At 41.5% G+C, this 23,824-nt stretch overlaps 1 protein-coding gene and 1 long non-coding RNA gene across 2 annotated transcripts in view; one reads left to right on the top strand and one right to left on the bottom strand.

The window, feature by feature from the left end:
• The window catches only part of LOC146174011 (uncharacterized), a 46,563-nt gene extending 26,453 nt beyond the window's left edge, over positions 1-20,110 (bottom strand). The window contains exon 1 of the long non-coding RNA XR_014702054.1: positions 19,842-20,110. This is a non-coding gene — a long non-coding RNA (uncharacterized LOC146174011). The remainder of the gene's footprint in view (positions 1-19,841) is intronic.
• Positions 535-15,310, top strand: LOC146174012 (acetylcholinesterase-like). Its single transcript, XM_084584248.1, has 4 exons — positions 535-883; positions 10,653-10,842; positions 12,422-13,429; positions 15,172-15,310. Exons 1-4 carry the CDS (start codon positions 535-537, stop codon positions 15,308-15,310), a joined length of 1,686 nt encoding a protein of 561 aa, XP_084440374.1.
• Positions 20,111-23,824: the final 3,714 nt, after the last annotated feature.

Raw genomic sequence — 23,824 nt, 5'->3', positions numbered from 1 at the left:
AAGAAACCGCCATAGAGAGCAAAACATGGAGAAACAGCTATCTCTAGTTGGTATATTATCAGCGCTGTTAGGCCAAAGATTGGACAGGAAACGCCGGCTACTTTCAGCTTTAACGAGTGCATCGTTCCAAAGGTCGAACGCGTAAGAGCCAAAGTATCGCTCTGCCTCTCGCTCTCATCATGCGAAGCTACGCGTTCAATCATTCCTGCCATTTTCGGACAACTGTACACAACCTTGGAAACAAGCATAGGACATGTGCACGGCTTTTTTACCGGTGTATTTTGAGCAATTCATACTTCCGCCATAGCTGCAGGTGCGAGCAGTGCTGAGCCAAACAGTTTCCTCTGAGCTATTATAATACTTGTTTTTATCACAGATAGACTTCTAGCTGCGGTGGAATCCAAATGCCGAGCATGGTAGCGCAGTGGATGCAAGTGCGAGCAGTGCTGAGCCAAACAGTTTCCTCTGAGCTATTATAATACTTGTTTTTATAACAGATAGACTTCTAGCCGCGGTGGAATCCAAATGCCGAACATGGTAGCGCAGTGGCATTGCAGCCTGTTTCTCTGGGCTTGCTTGATTTTCGAAATATCGACAGCGTCTAAAATCCTCTCGAGCATTGCTGGAACTGTCTTAGATGTTCCAGTTGTGAATCCACCTGTGGGGAAAATACGCGGATCAAGGCGCATAGTCGCAGCAGGAATTGAAGTTTACTCCTTCAGAGGAATTCCTTTCGCCCAGCCACCCACTGGGGAGCTGCGATACAAGAAACCACAACCTGTGGATCCTTGGGGCGACAACACGATTGATGGCACAAAGATTCCGCCCTCTTGCATGCAGGTCGACGTATTTAACCCAAGAGACCTATTGTGGATGCCCTACGGTAAGTGAATCTCTTCATATATTGCTCCTGTCATGTCAGAATTGGAGCATCAATATTGTAAAAAGAATGAAACAATATTTGCGTTTTCAAAGAGGCTCGTTATTTTGGTTATTGATTATCTCCTCAGTTACGAGTTTGAAGCAGGCTACCTTCAGTTGATTCACAAAAACAGAGATTTAAGCCATGGCCTTCGACTGTGTTATTGTTTTCTCAGTTCTAATTGGAGCAGCCGCCTTTCAATGCAGGCAAAAAGCAAGGCGCACTTAAATTGTGTGGTGCCAGTCAACGTTAAAGAACCTGAGCTGGTCGAATCTTCCGGAGCTTTTTAATAAGGTGTTCCATAGCCTGAGTGGCTTGAAAACAATACCCGGGATAAGTAAACTATGAAACATGTTTTTCACATCTTCAGTGTGTCAACTGGCTCACCTTGAAAATAAAACATAGGTGGAGGTACAACGGGAATCGATGGAGGGCGAATGGAGGGTGAACGAAAATAGAAAAAGAAGGGAACTGCCAAAAAAATATCACGTCGTTTTCTCCAACATGTTGGTGACAGAGAAGTCCCTGCGAATAGCGCACGGCCACTGAGGTTAAAATTTGGACCGTGTGCTCAGCTGACGATGGAACATTTCAGTAAACAAAATTCATGAACACACAAAATTACATATCCGCACTTCAGGGCAGTGCAGAAGGCAAAAGTGCAACCCCCCCCCCCCCCCTTCCCATGATACCTCTCAACAAATATATTCGAAAAGAATGTGTACAGCTAAATCACACAACTTCTTACAGAAATCATTTGTGTGCGCAACCCAAGCGAACTTTCCTCGAAAGCCACTTTTTGCTCATAATGCATTGCACAGCCCACTGATATGAGGATTAATGCCTCCTCTTGGTTTCACTGCCATAAAGGGTTTTCTGTGTTTTATTTTTTACAGACTTGCACTTTAACAACTAGCAGATATGCCTCGGTATGCTCCGTTATGGTTGGTTGTGCAGAAAGGTGCACATCAGATACGGTACAGAGACTAATATTTAGACGATCTTTTAACTTAAAGCAACTGTTAAGTTTTCTTGTTTTATTATTTTCCGCGGCAATATTACATTACAAAGCTCAAGGCCTTTCACATGAAATGCGACACCCTCTTTTTAAATTTCTTAAGAGGCAGGGCGGATCAAAGCATCCAGATTTAAAAGTGTATGTATTGGAAAGCTCGCTACGTTTTCTCTGACGCTATGAGAATTAGTGACATGACGTGCACTGTATATATAGTACGTCGAATAGGGCGCCGCTTGCGTAGTTGACCATACAGAATTTACCATGACTATAGCAACAATACGGCGCTCCTAAATACATTTTATAAGTGTGCAATTTCTGAACGGCGGATCAATGAGCTACCAGAAAAGCATAACAGCTATAAGTGGTGATAAAGACAACGTAAAAAGGTAGTCAACATTTTCTTGATATTTATAAATTTAGCAAAGTAATGTTCAGACTAAAAATAGCACTGGTAACTGATTTTAGTTATTAATTTCTCCATACATGAAGGTGTAGAATGTCCATACTATTCACTATGCGGCACTCTCACACACATGTATCGCATATAGGCATATCTTGGAGTTTTCGAAACGAATACCTGTAAACATAATAATAATTGCCTGCTACTTATAAGTATTTTCCTCCTTACCGTTCAATGGGTAAAAAGGGAGAAATCCAGCAGTGGCTGCAGGACGTGGTTTCAAGGCGGAGAGGGATTAAGTGAGCATGAAAGCAGTGTCTAATATTTTCAGCCACCATATCTTGCAGAGCCCGGGAAAATGCAATGCGCTGTGTGTGCTAGTAACCTTGAATAATCGTCAAATTGGCAAACTTATTATCGATACTATTTTTATGACCTGGCTTGGCTGAGGGCTGTGGGAAGGAGAGAGTGCAAGGAAGTAAGAATGAGGAACAACATAAGGGATAGCAGCAGTTCGTCAGCGGGTGCGCGTGAAGCTAGAAAACAATTTTGAACTCCGTTTTTTAAACACAATATATTGCTTCCACTACTTCAAACTTCATTGTCCAACCCTCGGTGGTATAAGTACATACGAGGACACATCATATATCTCAGTAATAATGACTGTGCAATGGTATCGAATTTCGCATTTTTCCGCCCACCTTGACTGCAGACAAGCCGCATTTAGAGGTTAAACTGATATTCTGTGCCATATGGCTCGCGCAACGGCTGGCGCAGTTCACTTAAAGTGTCGCGTCGTGTAACATGTGGCGGATAGTGACTGCGTTCCTAGACAGATGCTGTGTCTTTCCTTTTCTGTAAACGAATTATAGAACGCCGGTAAACTTAGACGTACTCGACATGGAAGCAAAGGAGAGTTTAGCTGCTGAGGAACGGTGCCGAAGACTGGCGAAATCATCATCCTCTGATCCCGCGGTAGTCACTGCTTTTTGGTACGTATATTCAGGCATAGCAGAGCTAAGCCGTGTTTAATTTCTCACTTGTCTCTGGCATTTCTCAATGCCTATATAATGTCGCGTTTTGGATATAAAAGTCCATGATGATTGCAAGGCAAAGTGTGCTAAGAGCTGGTATTTCCCTGATGGGGCCAGGACAGGTAGGTCACCGCCGCTTGAAGCGGGGGCTAGCCTGCCATAGAATTGATATTTGATGTCAGCGCACGTTAAAGATCCCCAGGTGGTCGAAATTACTCCGTAGCCCTGCACTACGGCTCCTCTTTCTCTCTTTCCACTTTCACTCCCACCTTCCTCCTTTCCCTTACGGCGCGGTTCAGGTGTCCACAGGAACAAGTGTGACAGATACTGCGCCTTTCCCTTTCTGTGAACCAATTATTATTATTATTATTATTATTATTATTATTATTATTATTATTATTATTATTTATTATTATATTAGCCGTCATTGCACCCGCCACCTTTACGCGCACCGCAACAACAGCCGTCATTGCACCCGCCACCGTTTCGGTACAGGGCACTGTAGTTTTGGTGGCGGATGACGGCTGGTGTTGTGGTGCACGTCTTTCTCTCCCTCTTCTTTTCTTTCTTCTCTATTTTTTCTTCTGTCTGCACGAGGCAGCGGATGTGGCTCCGCTACAGAGCCAGTAGCAGGCCCGTGCATTTCTTTTCCTTCTTTCTACAGCCACAACAACAACAACAAGACAAAGTGTGTGCGAGTCTTGTGTTACCCCTTGAGTCAGGTCTTTCTTTACTTTGCTATGTCTGGAAGGAATAATATTGTCACTGAAAGAATGGGCACTTTTGTAATTGTACATATGTAAACGTAAAGGACTTCTCTGAAAGCAGGAACAAGAAAATAAGGGTAAGATCCAATATTAGGGCTTAACTTGCTGAAAGAATGTCGATGAACGGAGAAAGGAAATGAGTTAATACCAGATATTGTAAACATATGTGAAGCAAACGCAGTCACTAATCAGTCATAGTGACACTTATGTAGGGTGCCCATATGAAATCCTTGTGCCCTGCTAGCTGAGCCCAGGAGTTGCTGCTTTCACATCTATACTTAGAACGGTGCGAATTCAAGACAGCTCATCAGTGTCAAAGATGATTGTTGTCTTATTAAACAATGTTCCAAGCCACACAACTAGTCTCGGAGACGCATCAGCTTCATCAATAATTGGATGTGGATATATTGACTTCTCTTGGGGTCGTGTTTTGTTCTTTTGACACCCTATGCACAAAACGGGTTATCATTATGCACCCAAATCTTTCTTACGTAGTGTCAGTGCTCACAAAGAGGTGTTCATTTCCGCCAACACAAAATGAATACAAGGAACAACCATTTGTTGACGAAGTGAATGTTTAGAAATAAGCAGACGAAGAATGCGTCGTTGGAAGGAAGGAACGGTTGTAGGGCATCTGTTTACCTGCGTTGAGGTTTAGTTTAACGCAAGTAATTTTGAAGCTCATAAAAACAGTCTATCTTGATATCCAATATAATTAGTTCGCAGGAAGGGAAAAGCGCAGTATCTGTCACATGTGTTTCTGTGGACACCTCAAGCGCGCCGTAAGGGAAGAGAGGAAAGTGGGGGTGAAAGTGGCAAGAGATAGGGGCAGAAGGTAGGGGCTCTGGGGTAATTTCGATCCCCTGGGAATCTTCACTGTGCACTGACATCGCTCAGGACATGATGCCTGACTGGCGAGCGTAACAGAGCGAGCATAACCTTCGAAATGAGACCTATTCAAGAGTCAGGCGTAACAGAGCGAGCTTAACCTTCGAAATGAGACCTATTCAAGAGTCAGTGGAAACACACAGAAGGTGATCTGACTCGCATTGCTAAACATAGATGACCTCAACAAGTTCAGCCAGAGAAACGTACCTCTCAGTACGGATATCCTGGCATAGCTAAGCTAAGCCACTGCCAATTTTTTTGGCCGTCTACCATTCAACCGAAACATTAAATGTGAGATTATTGCAGATTTTCGCTGTAATAGTGATGTTTTGCTTATTTGCTAGATACTACGATTGGATAGGAAGTACGCTATCCTCAGTGGAAGGAATGACGCTAACGTTTTCAAACTAAAGACTTGCTGTCTAACAAAGCCGAGAATGTGGCACCACAACGGGTTGCAATAATGCCGGCTGATGGACAGCTCGCTTGATACAAAATAAAGTGAAAGAAAGTTTGGCTTATCAATAAAATTTTTAATGTTAAGAAACTGTCAAGAAATCATAAAGAAGTAAAGAACTACTCGCAAATTTAAGAATTGTTGAAGAACAATGTTGATATTCACCAACATTGTTTCACACACAAAAAAAAAAGATTAACAATTTCCACGGAACTTAGACTTTTCCTCTGAGTTAAGAAAGAAAACAAGGAGGAGGAGGAGAAAACATTTATTATGTTTTCTGTTGTTTTCTTTTTGAGCTTCTGTCTTGAAGTCTATGAAAGGAAAATTTTTGGGTTGAGTGAAATTTGATATTATTTTGTGCGAGCCATTTAACAAAGGTTAGCCCTTGGAGTTTGCATCGTGCCATTTCTAAATTTTCATTTTAAGTTGTTTTCAGGATTACGATATATTACTAGTACTTACATGAATGTGAATTACAGAATTAATTTCTCGTATACTGTTAGTACGTTGAGGATGTAGTCGTTTAGAAACGAAGCGCTTGGGCGGAAATGGTTCCAGAATGCTGCCTATGCGGTGTAAAGTTTACCCATTTTTGGGAAGACTTGCTCCGCATTAGGGGGAAAAATTACACTAGTTCATTTGGTTTGTGGGGTTTAAAGTCCCAGAGCGACTCAGGCTATGAGAGATGCCGTTGTGGAGGACTCCGGAAATTTCGATCACCTGGGGTTCTTTAACGTGCACTGACATCGTGTGCAATACAAGGGCAGCTTTTTTTCGCCTCCATCGAAAAGTGGCCGCAGCGGCTGTGATTCGATCCTGCGTCTTTCGGCGCAGTAGTCGAGCGCCGTAGCCACTGCACTACCCCGGCGGGGCAATTACATTGGTTCAGCGCTGCTGAACATTTGGCTGCGGGTGACCGAGCATTGCATAGAACACAGCCAATGTTCTGTCGAACGCATCAAAGTTTACCGGCCTTTTAGGCGATGGTGGTAAAGGTGTTTATTGCATCTATATGGGGGACAGCTTAGCTTTAAGGGTATGACGTGAGAGCGTAGTCCTCCAGCCCACATATAAACCCCCGCTTTAACCAAAACATTATGAACGTATCTAGGTCTACAGGGATAACATGAATCCCAGGGTCCTGGCAGGCGATTCTGACATACCGTTTCATGGGAAACGAAATACTTAAATTGGAAGCTCCTGCCACGGTGCTACGGTGCCACGGTGCCACGATGTCACTTCGATGGCTTGAAAATCAGCAGTAGTGTAACTGTCGCTACAAAATATGGGGACATTAAGCCCCACCGTTACGGATTAGACAGATAAAACTCTTTGTTAGGTTCCAAAAGCCATGATGGGTGGACTTTCTAGTTCCGCAGTCCACTGGCCTTTAGCGAAGCTTCAGCTCTGTTCAGTAGCCTTCGCTGGTTTGTGGGTCATCGCTGCACAGCACGGCCTTCCACTGCTGTAGGCTAGCCCGCTCATTGTTTCACTACACGAACAATGTATTTGGAGCGCAGCTTTCTGGCGGCCGTTCCTGGGTTTCCCGTCGTCGTCGCCGGCGGCGTTGTCCCTCGTAACCAACTCCACTTTCAGTCCCACCTTCCTTCCTTCCCTTACAGAGCGACTCTGGTGTCCACAGAAACAAGTGTGACAGATACTGCGCCTTTCCATTCCTGTGAACTAATTATGAAAGGCACGCTTCAGATCTCATGTGGACTTTAACTTTCCTTCCTTCGCTATGCAGGTGTCCACAAAAACAAGCGTGACCGATACTGTGTCTTTCCATTCCTATGAAACAATTATGAAAGGCACGCTTCAGAGCTCAAGTGGAAGTCGTGACCACGCATGATGCACACTGCAAAATTAATAGTTCATGAATAATTGCGAGCGCCTACACCGAACTGCCGGATGACACGTGCAGTAACCGAGAATTCACGCACTCACAGAGAAAAGCATGACCCCACGCACTGCCTCCCGCAACCTCCCGATAACTTAATTGCTCTTTTCCCTTCTCCGACGACAAATCTACATAACACTCAAGAACAGTTAGTGGAGTCTTTCTTGAAGGACCCCGCCGGGGTGGCGCAGTGGTTACGGATCAAATACCGGCCTCGGCGGCCGCTTTTTGATGAAGGCGAAAAGCAAGGAGCCTGTGTGCTGTGCGATGTCCGTGGACGTTAAAGAACCCTAGGTGGTCGAAATTTCCGGAGTCCTCCACTACGGCGTCTCCCATAGCCTGAGTGGCTTTGGGACGTTAAACCCCACAAACCAACCAACCAACCATCTTTCTTGAAGGAATATGTGGGAAAAAGAAAATATTTGTTACTAATTGTACATACATGCCTTGCTCAAAATCTTTGCCTCAGTCTATCAAAAAAGATGAAACAGCTGATGAGCTACGCTCAAATTTCGTATTAGGAAGAAGCGTAATCATCGGTGCCAATTTTTTTCGTCATTTTTTTATTTTATTTGTCTTATTTTTCATACACCAATGCTTAGACTCAGCAATATAGTGGCTTCCCATTCTCAGCACTTGGACACTTTTGAGAGCATTTTTCGTCCTTCAATTGCTTCAAGTAATCAATTGATCAATTATACAATTAAAATTTTCTACCAGACTGTCCGGGTTCTATCCCGACCGCCGCTGGCTGCGTTTCGATGGAGGCGAAACGGAGAGGCCTCCGTGTGCTGCGATATGTCAGTGCATGTTAAAGATCCCCAGGTGATCGAAGTTTTAGAACCGCAGCCCTCCACTACGGCTCCTCTTTCTCTCTTTCCACTTTCACTCCCATCTTCCTCCCTTCCCTTACGGCGCGGTTGCGGTGTCCACAGAAATCAAGTGAGACAGTTACCGTGCCTTTCCCTTCCTATAAATATAAATAAATCAGTTCAGAAGCAGCGGATGAGTACCCGGTTTCGAACCCGACCTCGGCGGCTGCGTTTCGATGGAGGCGAAACGGAGAGGCCTCCGTGTGCTGCATGTTAAAGATCCCCAGGTGATCGAAGTTATAGAACCGCAGCCCTCCACTACGGCTCCTCTTTCTCTCTTTCCACTTTCACTCCTTCTTCCTCCTTTTCGTTATGCCACAGGCAGGTGTCCACGGAACAGGTGTGACAGATATTGCTTCTTTCCCCTCCTGTGAGCTAATTAATATTATTATTAAATAGCATCTTCAGACATTGGATTTTTTATTCGTACCATTTTTAACGGCTCTTAACCCCGTTTTTTTTTAATTTTTTCATTCAATATTTCGTCAAATAAGTAATTCAATAAAATAAAAATCAATTCTTTACAATAACTGTATTAACTCGAAAGGCGTCTCTAGCTAGAATGCCAAATTGAAATAATACGATTTTATTACGCAGCCCCCATCATTTACAACACGCGGTGGCCGCACCACCCACAGCTTTTCGACCGACGGGGCTGTATCGGATATCGCTGAATAAGAATAATCGATACCAATTATTAGAGCTATTGAAGCCTTATTTCTGATCCAAAATAAGTGCAGTTAATTTAATGGCGCGTACATCCTGATTTCGTATTGCACTTACCTTTTCCATCAAATCCTAATTGCACTCAGATAAATTGCAACCTAGAGCTTTCCCCGTCGGCGACGGGCTGATAGGGCGCTGAAGACGATACAACGAGCACATGTCATAAGAGCTCGGAAGTGTGCCATGCGGGGTTTGCCAGCTTCTGTGATGTGTCCACGAATGTAGACCTCAACAACTAAGCAAAAGCAATTGCTGGGTTAGTATGCGCATACTCATAAAAGGAAAGATTCACAGCGCTAACAGACACTCACAATAGACACACAGGACAGGCGCTTTAAAGCTCAAGAAGTGGGACGTTGTTGTTGTTGTGGTTGTAGAAAGAAAGAAAAGGCACGGTTCTGCTACTGGCTCTGTAGCTGAGCCACACCCGCAGCCTCTTGCGGACAGAAGAAAAAGAGAGAAGAAAGAAAAAGAATAGGGAGAGAAAGACGCGCGCTGCAACAAGTGTCGTCGCGTCCACCACAGAAGCGATGGCGGGTGCAGTGACGGGCTACAACAGATAAAAATCGGTGGCAGGTTAGCCCCTGCCACAAGCGGTGGTGACCTACCTGTCCCAGCCCCATCAGGGGTCGACACCCTAGTCCCTGGGACGTACGGAGGAGCTGTCGAGCATGTAAGAATCGAATTCTATTAGGGAAGGGAAGGCGTGGTACCTATCACAATTGTACGATTTGCAAGGCAAGGAAGGTGGCACCAAAAGAAGAGAGAATCGGGTCCCGTAGTCGAGGGATACGGAGTAATTTGGACGAATTGGGGATCATTGTACACTCAGATGGAGCTGTCAAGCAGCTGTTAATAAGGAGAGAAATGAATGCGAGGAGCTGCTTACTTTTGTGAAATCTATGTTCCCTATATATGCATTTTTCATAATTTCACGTAATTGCAACGAGTGCCCCGCCACGGTGGTGCAAGCGTTAGGATGCCCAACTACTGTGTGGAGTACCTGGCTTTGATCCCAACCGCCGGCTGTTGCGTCTCGATAGAGGCTTAGGAAGAGGCGTCTGTGTTTTTTATCAGTGAATGTTAAAAATCCCCAGGTGGTAGAAATTACTCAAAGCCCTTCACTACCGCTCCCCTTTTTTTCTATTCGCTTTTACTCCAACCTTCCCTACTTCCCATACGGCGCGATTCAGGTATTTACTGAGCATGTTGGGATAGATACTGCCCATTTACTTTCCTGTGAAGCAATTATAATCAATAGTAACGAGAGGCGCACTTTGTCGCTTCTTGAAGTATGACTTTTTTTCCGAAATGACCGGCAATTAAACGTACTCAAAGCTTATTCCAGCTTTCAGGGTTTGTATGTGCGCGACATTTATCATGGCATTGACTAAGTAATTTTTGGTACCACTTTCTGGTACCTTCTGTCTCTGCAGCATGCATAGCTTCTCGGGAGTGTCAGTAAAAAGCTGAGCCTGCATGTCTGTTGTTTTGCTAGAATTAAATGCATTACCAAACGAAATACTGTGTAAATGGTGCAGTTTTCATCCAAGGCAGGAACCCTTGGGTGAACTCTGTTTAACAATAGATATCAGAGAAATTTCCGCGGATTGAGCTACCTTACATTTTTAGCCAGCCCTAATGCAGCATCAGTTCTTTTTGCAGGTCGAACAAAGAGTGAAGACTGTCTCTACCTTAACGTGTGGACACCGACGCTTGACGGATCGTCACGGCTCCCAGTCATGGCTTTTCTTCATGGCGGAGGGTTTCAAGTAGGATCCGCTGCCATGCAATTAGATGACGGTTCCGTATTGGCAGCTCTTGGACGTGTGGTGGTTGTCACCATTGCCTACAGGTGGTCTCCTATTTGTTAACGTTGTTATATTTGCTCTAAGGTTGATGCTCGTCATGATAATTTCTTGATAGAGAGACAACGACATTTAATTGTGTGAAAGTTTGAAGAAGTTCACGAATGTGCCGCAAAACGTTTGTTCTTGAAAGGAATTGACACCAAGTTTGAAAAGTTGAAATAAATACAACACCGAAAGACAACCTCAAGGCGTGCGATTCTGCAGGAGGTTTTCAAGCAATTACGCCATTCACAGGGATCTAATTTGAGTGAAAGAGCGTTGCAACAAAATTACGAAAAAACCCGCTTTCGCGCAGCGTTTATTATGCAAATACTTGATTGATAAAGAAGTCTTGTACAAGGTCTCTTGGCGTTACGCACCCTAACGACCAATTATCCCTGAAACAATTGAAACAATCTTTTGACGCCATCAACCTCAAGGTCATTCAAAGAGAATTCGTTGTGTTGCGACTGTAGGAAGAAGAAAAAGAAAATGCACAGGCCTGCTACTGGCTCTGTAGCTGAGCCACCTCTGCTGTGTGCAATTGGTTAGAGGAGTTATGGGATTGCGTGATGCCCTACAATGTAAATCCACCGCACTATAGACTGCGGCAAGACCTAACTAAAATGAAGACCACCAATTAGCACTCATCTGCGGCCCCATAAGTAGCACTGCATCATTGCTATACTAATAACATTGTTTAAAAGCAGTGCAACTAGCCCGTGCTACAGAGGAGTAACAATTACCACTTCTGAAAATGGCGGCGAAATAATTAGTAAGAGTGATAACTGCTCAGGTTCACGACGTTCGTGAATCAGTGCTCTGGAATCTACGTCACGTGTTATGTCAGTGTCAGTTGAAAAGTTGTCGATACCATTTCGCATACACTGAGGTAGATTTCGTGGAAACATGGGGCATTTTTTTCTCTCAGAAATAATTTCATGGAAGCAAGAAGAACAAAATTGTCCCATGAAAAAACGTTTTCTAGGGAACATTACTCAAGAAAACGACGCGGGGAAATTTTGCTTGAAGTCTTAGAAAGAAGACCTACTTGCGGAACGCTTCTTGTTGGTACAGGGCCAGCTGCAAGTAGACGATGCAAACTCGAGAATTGGTCAGCCATAAACTTGCAGCACTGCTTAAAATCACTTCTTCTAACATTTCACCCCTCTAATCTTTTTACCGATCAATTAATTCCTTTCTACCTCTATGAGGATTATATTCTGGTCTTTGCCGGGATTAGCAGTATATAACGTCACTGGTAAGCCACAGGCTGTGGTCAATCAGTGCCTATACAAGGGTAACACGCGTGCAGCGGCTGCTAGGAGGGCCTTTTCTTTATAGTTCCAAGCCAGTTAGAAGAGTAAACGCTCCCTTTGCAAAGTTGTAGACGTGTATCATCATATTGTTGAGTAAAAAGTGTGGCACAAAAGAATGCCTCTAGTATAATGCTTCCGGTATAAGACGACACTGTTTTGTTGGGTTGCGTGTTAGAATCTGCATATGGATTCCGCATTTCAAATTTGAAATTATCATTGATAAATTGATAACAATAGCATATTTATGTTTTGCCCCATCGTTCAGGCTACAATCATACGGTTTTCTCTACGATGGCACAGAAGAAGCTCCCGGCAACCAGGGTCTCTACGATACAAGGATGGCACTACAGTGGATACAGGACAACATCGCAAGCTTCGGTGGTGATCCAGCGGAAGTGACGTTATTTGGATGGAGCGCAGGTGGCATAGCTACAGGTTTTCACCTCTTATCGCAGGAAAGCCAAACTTTATTTAAGCGAGCTATCATACAGAGCGGGCCACCAACAAAACAGGACAGGGCGAGAAAGCGTTCTTTGATGCTCAAATACACCAACGATTTTGCGCAAATATTTGGTTGCAGCAGCAATACCAGCGACAGCAATACGTCATCAGCATCTGTCTCGTGCCTGCGAAATGTGAATTCGAGCTTAATCTCAGCCGTAGAGCAAACATTCGTTGACGAAGGCAGTGGCATGTTTGAACCAATTTTCGGGGATGAGTTTCTGCCCGTGGAACCAAGCAAAGCAACATTTCCTGGTGACAAAGATATCATAATCGGATATGTTGCTAATGAAGGAAGCATACTTCTTTACAATGAATTTAGAGACACCTTTTCTCAAATTCTCCCTCCTAGAGAAATAAATAAGGCCGAAATGATTCACTTCCTGGGAGTGCTCTATACGGATCTGTCTCTGCCCGACATAATCAAGCTCCAGCAAACATATATGGGGGACATAGGAGACTATGACTACGATCAATTAAGACAAGCGCTGGTAGATATAAAGGGAGACGAACATGTTGTTTGCCCTACTTACGACACTGCGACAAGGCTGGCCGATGCCGCGGCTTCAGCTAAAGGAGGTAATAGCGTGCACGTTTATCATATGGACTACGTGTCGGCTTGCAACAAAAGAAGACTTTGGTTTGGTATGTCGCATGGAGACGAGTTACCTTTCGTGTTCGGGAGACCATTTGACCTTAATGGTGGATGTGCAATGAATATTCCATTCAGCAGCACAATCATCCAATTGTGGACCAGCTTCGCAAAAGGGAGGTGAGCAGATTCGGGCGAGGCTTCGTCTCACACTTCTTTAACCTTCTTTATTACGTAGTGTGTACTAGATTAATGCCTTTTTAATGGTGCACATTGGCTTTCACATGAACAATACGCACACAAACAACGTTGAAGATTGAAATCAATACGCATATTCCTTGAAAATAATCTTATTATATAAAGTGGCAAACACTTTACAGTTGCACTGAATGGCTGTTATGACAAAATAGAAAGATAGTTTTCAAACTGCCAATTTAGTTAAGAATTTAGTTGTAAGATCAGCAGATAACAAATTTTAAGTTTAATTACAAAGACGATAACGTCTTGATTTGGACTTCCAATTTCGATATTGTACACTCTTCCCGCCAGCAGCAACGGCGACAAAGTTGGTGCGGAACTGTGCAGTGTGCAGAGCGTAGAAAGTATTACACCCTTACAACTTCTCCATAGCTACCTCTCTAACCGATTGCAAATCGTTAAAGTAAATAATAATATGTCCTCTGCAAAGTCAGCATCCATTGCAGTTCCTCAATGATTTATTCTGAGTTCATTACTTTTTCTTATATATGTTAATGATGTGCCTAACTTGTTGAATCATGTTAACTGTACTTTCTACGCCGACGACACTACAATTTTCACATCTGATAAAACGCGACATTACTAGAACAAAAACGTAACGCTGATCTCAATAACATTTATTATGCTGCAAGAGTAAGCTCCTACCTATTAATCCTGCAAAAACTAAGTTCTTCATTTTTTATCCACATCAGATTACATTTCCCGCGTCGACATCGCTGCGTCTTAACTAGCACTCTCTACTGCCTTCAGACGCAGCCATTTTTCTGGGTGTAGTTCTAGATCAAAATACGAAATTTAATCTGCATGCTCATTTTTTGCTGAAAAATTTGCTTTGGCCTTCGTATAATTGTCAAAACCCGCCACTAGTCACATATCGTATCACTGTATAATGTCATATACATTGTCATCTCTCGTACTGGTTATTTTCTTGATGTAACACATATTATACACATTTAGATCATATTCAGCACTTTCAAAACCAAGCAGTTGTAGAATAACGATATTTAGACCATCGCTCTCCCCTTCAGTCCCACTTTACCGCCAGTTACGTATCTTGACTTTCCACCTACTTTTGTAAGCTTTTGCTCATAATCTACCTATTAATGACTCGCAATATTCCGCTGAAACGTTTTCTATCGGTGAATTAAATAGTAATAACGCCACCAGATTTTCTGACTGCTAGAGTTGCCTTCTTCCCAAGACTCGCACTAACAATGGCGAATTTAGCACTAGATTTGCTGGCATATCATTATAGGACACTTTATCCGTAGAAATTAAATCATTACGTGTCATACATTCAATTCAAAGTCACAATAAACAACACTATACGAATATATTGATTGATACCTAATGTAATATTCAAAGTACAATTACTTAACCTGGGTGGGTTCATTTGCTTGCTATTACTAATTTATTATTTATAGTATTTGTATCACGGGATCACTGCTGTTTTTGCATTAATATGGTATGTTATCAGTATTAGGAGGCCTCCAACAGGTATTACTTTGGGGCCTCCTAGTGTGATCGTGTTGGGAAACATTACTGTATGCTTTATGAACCAAAAACCCTGGGACCTGGAAACCTGGATAAAAAATGTCCGCGATATTACAAGAAAAAAGAGTTTTCTGCATTTAAAAAGTGTTATCATTCCTGCTATTTTTCAGGTCGCCTAAAGATATTGAGTGGCCACCGTTTTCTTCGGAGTCAATGTCAGTCCTCAACATTCCCAAAAAGGGTCCCAGTGCTGCAAGTGTCAAGATGGACGCTAGATGCAGTGTACTGAAAAAACTCGGCCTGTATTAAATTCAGACCATGGCGATTCAATAGGCAGCGAACGTCGCTATCTCGAGCTGCTGGAAGTTTTCAGGAATATTATAATAAATTACTTTTCATCCCAATAACCTCAATAAGCTTTCAATGTCAATGAAATATTACATAGAGAAAGATTATATTACAAGCAGTTTAGAGAGGCGGTCTTTGGTATTTTTCGGGTCAGATTTGAAAACTTTACACGGGTCCGATAATTTGCAAATAATTTTTAAAAAGTGGGTATGGCTGCCCGTCGGATCCGATTTCGGCGACAAATGGCCGCGCGTAGGCCTCCCCATTGACGCCGGTGGGGCTGCTCGGCGCGTTCGCTCATTTGACGCTCCCAAGTTTGGCGAGCGGGATGGGACGTGCTGGGGTGCCATCGTGACTGGTTTTCTTCCTTTAAGGAGAAAGCCTTTAATGGCTCATGTTGTCGTGGACAAAATGTGTCCCGCTTTTGCGGTGGCTCTGATTGGCCGAGGCGGGTAACGTCATAGAGGTCTCAACCAATCACAAAGTACAACCACAGTATGCACGAATGCATCCCTTATATGGCCATATGGCAATCAATGATCGGGTAGTAATTAATGATATATAATAAATAAATGAGTAATTGGGCAGTTGCCAATTATTTATTAATCAAGTAATTCGTTAATAACTAATTATTGACTAAATATCTACTTATCAGCTGATGACTAAACATTAATAGCTAAATATTTAATTGCTTATTGATTATTTAGCGAACTACTGATCAATTCCAGTTGCGTAGCAGAATGCGAAACTCAGGCTTTCGCTTGTCACTACTTTTGTCACTAAAGTTCCTCGTCATTGTTTTTTCTTGCGTGCTAGCGTGGGTTGAATTGAGTGGAAAGAAAAGGAGCACCATTTTTGATTGTCATATTATTCGTTGCAATGAAGCTACCTTAGGATTTTTTGCGTTGGAGGGAGGATTGACGAGATACCGATCGCTAGTGCTCATTTTGTAATTATAGCAAATAGCTTTTCATGAGCCTTTTCAAGGAAATTTCAGTTTGGTGTTTGTGAATTGCTGCATCGATAACAAATAAATGTTATTATCGAACGATACGAGATGTCTACACTGCATTGAGCAAACACACGAAACATGAAGGTGCAATCATGAATTGTATGACATTTATTATGATAATCATTCAGAATGCCCGAGTTCGGAGTACGTGCATGGCTCTGTTACCGAGGTTAATGAAGGAGCAGCGAAAGTGGAACTATATGAAAACAACTATGTACAAAGCACAGCAAGACTTTGTGTCACAGAATTGCATAAAGACAACGGTGTTTTCTGCCCAGCAAAGACAGTCTTTCTGTTTTACTAGGCGTGACTATCTATGATGATATTATAGGTATCTATTGCAAAGACAAGATAAGGATGCTAGCTAGCGGTTACTGGCTGCCTTAAAGACAGGCAAGCTTAGCACGGGCGAAAGATGACGCGAGCTGCTGGCCGTAGCGCAGTGCTGGTTAGCGCCCTCGTGGTGTGTGGTGAGCGGCCAATGTGGCGTCCGGCAGCCCGTCGCTGAAACAGGTTCGCCGCTAACGTAGGCAAATATATATTTGCGCGCTCTTCTTGTTAAAGAGAAGCTCTTGTATTAAGAAGTTTCTTATAGCAAATCACCAATACATCGCAATATTTCGCAATTCCCTTTGAGTACGATATTTCCGATTTTCACAGGCCTACTCTAAAAACCTGTGCTATTTCTGCAAATACGTAAACTACAGGAACATTCAAGGTTTGTCAACAAACGCATTTAAAACCTAATTAGAATATCGAGTATTGAATTTTCAAAATGGTGAATGTTTATATGTTGCACATTAAAAGTGTTTGAGATGGGTGTCTTTCAGTAAATGCGAACATGAGCAGATTGAGCAGGGCATCTTAAAGTACCTGCCAACATATCTGGGTTCCGTAAATGCTTTGGTGCTGCCACGGTGTCTGCCTGCTTCTTTCTCAGAATTATTTTAATTTTACCGGGAGTGTGTGAACTGGGTACTGAGTAATTTAGTCACTCTAATTTACGAAGTTTAAAATTAGCATAGTGATAAAAAACACGAAATGACTTCTTTTACCTCGTATGAGGTGTCGTCAGGAAAAAAACGTTTTGCACAATAAATTCTCTTTTACACTTAGAGGTGCTGGTTATTATCGGCAATAAGAAAGACCCGTCGCTTTGCGGGCTAGAAGCAAACTGAAATTTATTGACACAAATTACGTATAGAGAGAGAACGGACGCATGTATTCCATAAAGTATTTTCATTACGATCATAACCTTCTTTGTAGAAACGCAGTAAACAATAATTTGAACATTCAGCAATTGTTTTTTATATAGATTGTAATAATCACCTATTCCCCTTCCGCATAACGAGGGTGGTATTGCCGATTTTTGCTTTAAAATTCTGTACAAGGACTTTCTGTTGTCTATGCTGTAAAGCTAAATCATCGATTTTGGTCTCTATGGATATCGGAGCTGTAATGTTGTTGAATAGTCTTTAGATTTAGAGGCAGCTAAGTATATGGCGCATTCGCTCAAACTGCGTAGTTTTCCTGGCAAACACTAGCAACGTGTGGGGTTTTCGTAATGAGCCAACTTGCGACCATAGTAGCCAAATGCTGCATGACGTCATCACTATTATAGCAGCTCGATGATCTCATCAAATTTGAAAAAAAACAAATATTGCAAAACTCTCCCCTTTCATTGTCCACGTACAGCTGAACACAGATGTCACATACGCATAATGCACATGCAGGGCAAGCAAATAACAAATATCATTTATATTATCTGATCGAATTCTGGCCTCCACTCCCTGCGAAAGGAGAACGATGTAATGCATACTACACCTGTCCTCGTTTATTAAGACATACTGTTATGCCGTATCGAGATTTCACTCCTAATATCACAACGTATTGTATGAATTAACCTTGTCAGATATATGGATATGTAGATGGAGATGTTATGAGGCAGTTCAGCTTAGGTCCCTTGAGGCAGTTGGTATATTCAGTGTATGCATAATTACTAAAAAAAGTTATAAAATTGGCCATGAAAATTAGGCTTTTTTTTCTTTCGGCAGATAATGAATTGAGAGTCATTAATCGCGTCTGGAAAAAGTCAGGAAATCATGACGAGAGAAGATTTTGTGCAATCAATGGCGATATTTTTGCCATTGGTTCGGTACAGTTTTAACGCAGCTGCCTTTTTGAGCTCGTAATGAAAGCAGAGGAACTGTGTCTTAATTTAGTACCAATTAGTTGTTATGAGCACAGTCCCATTCCACAAACTGGTTTTGCGTTCCGGTTTAAAGAGTAAACAGGGCTCCATGGGTTCATCGTCATTGTTCTAGCAGCAGTCACGGAATGTTTGAAAGCGAACATTAGACTTGAAAAATTCCATCATCATCATCATCATCATCATCATCATCATCATCATCCTGATTAAACCCACTGCAGGGCGAAGGCCTCTCCCATATTTCTCCGATTAACCCGGCTTTGTGCTAGCTGCATCCTCTTGAAAAATTGGATGGAAGTGGATTGAAAAATTTAGTTTTTTGAAAATTCGCTCAAACAAGAAAGAAAGAAGGAAGTCTACGTTAGTGTGCTAGCATGCTGTCGCTGTCTTGAAAGCGCCATTCCGTGTGACGCCACCGCGCGCAACAGCCAAATATCAGGCCATGCGAAATGCAGCGTATATATGAAACTGTGTCTGAGCCACATTGGAAGTATCCGTTTTGAGGCATTTACGACTAGATAAATAAGCTCTTGAACTTCATGAAGATTGTGGCAATGTAATTTAGGGTTGGTGTCGTGCACGCTGCCCTCTTTAGGCATAGAACGGTCAGTGCTCTAACACGCATCAGAGGGAAAAGTGCCTCGTAGGATGGAGGTTTCTTTCCTCTACGGCAGAGTGTATGTACACACACCTGCAGGTGTTTGAATGTACGTTCTGAGGAGAAGAGCTTTTGTTTTTTATTTACAATTTATACCGTTTTTGGTGACAATGCAAAATTAGTAAATTTTGTTTCGTCGTTCTGCATCATATCATGCTCGATTAGCATTGCTAAGAAGAATTAGTAATATAATTTAAAAAAAAATAATAAACACAGGAATGCAAAGCGGTAGATATACCACAGTAACCTCGTTCATTTGGGACACAAGCAAAAAAAATTTAAATATAAATTAGACTCAACTAAGAACTTCCTGCAATTAAAAAAAAATTAATTAACATAAATTATCCATTTGACAGTTTGCCTTTTTTATCATCAGCGATCACTGCAGTTTTTGACCATTACGGCATGCATTTATGTTTTACTAATAGAGCTTACGAAAATTTTTTTCGGTAAGAATTGTGGCGCCAGTTCTATCTTTGCATCAAATTTGTGGAAGCTGTGCTATCAATCTTCTTTATAACATTATAAATGAATGCCCCGCTGAACACTGTTCTAAGTTAAGACTAAGTGCAATCTCGTTTCGACGAATAAGTGAAAAACAATGTTGCCTCACAAGCCTTGCATTTTGGCGGGGAGAATTCCTCGGATTCAACTCATATGGAGTAGCAAGAACGATGCCTACTGCAGACAGCATATATAATACCAAAGTGACCGCTAGCATAATGCGTTGTGCTAGCCGAAAAAGTACCTCGTATACTTGATACTGATGCGTGTATAACATTTAAATTATAACTCGGTACTCCGTATTTAATGAAACACTTAGGGAGACAAAATGAATTTAAAATATAAGGCCTCCAATAAAGGCAAAAACATATCTAAGCAATGCCTTTATGTTTGAATAATCATCTAAGTTACAAGAAGATATCCATACCTCGAACTTTGGTATGTATTCTGTGCTGCTTAATTCATGCAGCAATGCTGGTGAATAAAAAAAAAATCCCGCATATACATCTTTGTGTCATGAAATCTCCTTCATTGCACAGAAAAGCTGAAAATGCTAATTTGGTGAACTATACTCTAATATATGACGTTGTTTCTTCAGAACCGCAATAAGTAAAAATCGATGAGGTCATATCGAACGCTCAGAAATTAACATGCTTTCCCCACCAAGAGGAAAATGATAATATAGAAGTGAGGTTCATGATTTTTGTCGTGCGGCTTCATTTGTACAAAATTCAAGTAAATCTGAAAAACAGAAATGACATGGTGTGACGGATTTCTAAAATGGCAATTTAGGATGTCCTTATTTTTATACCAATGCCAACGCAGTTGGTATGAGGAATGGCAAAAACGAAGATGTACATTTAACATTCTAGAAAATAGCATTATCGCGAACGTTTACGCTATGTGCCACTTCTATAATGTACCTTTTATGAGGTACTCGTGCGATGACGAAGCGGTTATTTAAATTGATGTCTTCTCTTTCTTTTTTCTGCTTTTCGACTTTCATTGCTTTGTGAAGACGCATTTACAGTTTCGGTATTAAGCAGGAAACAGGGTACTATTTTTCTAGTTATGCAAAATGTATCTATTGCCTTTTTATATTACTGAATATAAATACGTAACGGTATAGCAATCAAGGATATTAAACGTAGTTCAGCAAAACACAGCATTAAAGATTTTGTGCTAATTATCGACTTTAGCATTGCATTTAGGATTATGTTCACTACAGACAACGGGCGTTTCCTTGTTCCAATATGCAGATGTACATTCCTCTTTATTAAGACATTATATATACATTAGGCTATTTGAATTGAAAAAGAATAAAAGAAAAACTGCAGAATTTTGAACATGCTTCAAAAAGGTGGAGCAGCTACACGGAGCAATTGAACAGCAATAATCATGCATTAGCCTTATCTTATTATGCAGAAATCTTTTCGAGCAATTAAGAACCTTTCATTGAGAGAAATCTGTTAGGATATCTTCTTTTTTGCCAGTCGACATAAATGTAACTTCAGCCTTTATAGAATGTGTTGCATGTGACATCGCATTATATTCTAAAACATCAGGTCCTTTCAAGGCAATTTCGGGTATTTCTTTGATGACACCTAAATTTAACAAGGAATAGAAAGCACAGCCGAAAATTGTAGGCGAATTGCGAGGAAGAGCTTCCGAATATTTTCCACGTACAGGCAAGATGATAGCAGACAACATAACCTCATATGATCCCGCGGTGTGTTCGAGGCTGAGTGTCCTTTGTTGCTAAAAGCACTAAGACCATTTTCCTAACGAATGCCTAACTACTTGGGTAACGGCAGACTGAAATATGGAAGCAATATTTTGGTTCTGATGAGAATCTGGACCAATGGAATCAATATGCTTTTAAAGCGTTTCAATTCACGGGCATATCTTTAGGATTCGATTACTAAAAGAATGCCTCTGAAGTTTCTGTGGCTTGGTACCAGTACTGTGAAACCATTTTAAAAACTACATTTTGATTTATGTAGGTATGTAGGTACATAGCTTCGATCATAACCGTTAACAGTTGCATTAAACAGTTGACCCAGAACTGAAAGGGGAACCAGAAATCTTGATGATAAACGTCTGAGCATGTCGAAAAGATAAGCGCCACTCGGTGTTTTAATGAGGTAAGTCATAATTTTCAGAAAAGATAATCATTTGGCAGCAATCACATTTTATCAAAAACCAAAATTGGCAGTGGTCAATCATAATTTTTTTTTGGAAGCTGATCAGCAAAGCCAAGAGAATATATTTCAACAGAATCTTTAGCTTGTTGCTGCCAATAAGCTATTGTGTATTTTGAAAGAAAATTATATAATTCCTCTGTGTTCTACTCTGAGGGGTGCCTGAGCGCACTGCCTAATAAGAAATGTATTCTTTGCTTATCATATTTGAGTTCGAAAGCACTAAAACGAAAAATTTCCTTACAGGAAAAAAAACCACGCCTTTACTTATTTTGGCCACCGCTGAAAAATAAAACAAAAAAAGAGATTATATAAAATACGTACTGGCACTGCCTTCCTAGAACACATTCTAATTTGAATTGCAGCTTCTCTATCTGTGCAGAGTTTCACTAATATTAAAGCGGAAAGTTGTAAAAAAAGACATTTTCTAAATAATCGAATAACTTGACTACATATATAGTAACAACAATATTCCAACTGTACATGCACGTACATATTCTGCGAAAGTGTTTTCCCCTGATTGTTAGAATAATAACCGGCCACCTGTAGGCCTATTTAGGTGTTTAACCTCTTCTGACACCCCAGACATAAAGGCACATTTGAGTGATATCAGATCAGAATTTATCATGCCTATTTTCTGCCTAGTTTCTGTAATTTAAATACAACTGCACCTATTTCTATTGTTGCTTAGGAAGATTTTTGTAAAAAACCTAAAGTATAAAACAAAAATTTTATTTCAAAACAAGTTTTGAAATGCTTTACCACAGTTTCTAAAAATCAAAATATACAAAATTTGTAAACTGCCTGTTTGATGTCTTTCTTGCAAAAAATGATATTTATTTAGAACATTAATTATTTTTTTCCTTGTAATAAATTTCACTGCACACTTTGTACGCGGAGGGTTTTGCTGCTTATATAACTTTCGAGATGCGATTGCTCAGAAATTTACTTTGCACTTGCTGCTAGACCCAGTTGGAACGAATTTTCTACATTTCTAATAAAGACCTCAGTGTTTTACATTCCGAATTTTTGTGCTCGTGAAGGGGTTATTCTGTATAAGTCAGTGGTGTGGAGTTTTGTGTGTGGTGTTGAAAATATGAGAAGCAGCCTTTTCAGCTTTATATATATTTAGTTGGTGCTGACATTATGCAAGTTTCAAAAACATCTTGCATTACTTGATAACATGGTGTAAAAACCTCCTGGCTATCAGGCCACCAAGTGCTGCGGCTCAAAACTGCTTGGAAGCGACGTGCATGTGGTGTCACATGCACCGCTAATATTAGTGCGTTATCAATAATACTGGTTGCAGGAGTTCACTGTTTTTTGCATTAGCTCTGCTCATACTAGGCAAAAACCTGAAGTTAATAGAGGGTGCTATTTTGACCATTAAGTCTCGCGCTGTGCAGCGATCTTCATTGTCTTCGTCGTCATTCCCAGAAATCTAGTGCTGTGTATTTAACATTTTCGACTTCTTGAAGCTCAATATGTACCGCTGCTTCATTTAGCCTAGGTAAATACGCCATACACATGCGCCACCTCGCTTAAGACAGACAGAAGCAGTACCGATTGGTTGTCGAGACCACCGAACGTTGAGAAACCTAGCCCGTCGCCGAGAATGTTACAAAGTTTTGAGGAGACCCAAGATCAATACAGTAGCAGCTTCGGCATATATGAATAGCGCTCATTATAAATTGTTCAAGGATAGCGAAACATCCAAAATTCTTTTTCGGCTGCTCCTATTTACTCATTCATTTCTCTGCAGACCTCTGGCATGTGCTAGCTCACCACTGACATGACCAACATAGTTTGGTCCTACGAATGGCGTGCGCGATGCAGGTTGACGGCGAAATAGGTTAGACAACGCGAATGATTAAGCTTAGCTGATTGATCG

This window comes from Amblyomma maculatum, chromosome 11, assembly GCF_055883805.1.
Source record: "Amblyomma maculatum isolate TAMU_Amacu chromosome 11, ASM5588380v1, whole genome shotgun sequence".
Classification (NCBI taxonomy): domain Eukaryota; kingdom Metazoa; phylum Arthropoda; class Arachnida; order Ixodida; family Ixodidae; genus Amblyomma; species Amblyomma maculatum.
This window is presented reverse-complemented; position numbering and strand designations above follow the sequence as displayed.

What these genes read in the sequence shown, in the direction of transcription:
- LOC146174012 (XM_084584248.1), top strand. Translation starts at nt 535, where the DNA reads ATGGTAGCGCAGTGGCATTGCAGCCTGTTTCTCTGGGCTTGCTTGATT. An exon ending in CCTATTGTGGATGCCCTACG is followed by an intron (nt 884 to 10,652) that starts GTAAGTGAATCT and finishes TTCTTTTTGCAG; the next exon opens with GTCGAACAAAGAGTGAAGAC. An exon ending in ACCAGCTTCGCAAAAGGGAG is followed by an intron (nt 13,430 to 15,171) that starts GTGAGCAGATTC and finishes GCTATTTTTCAG; the next exon opens with GTCGCCTAAAGATATTGAGT.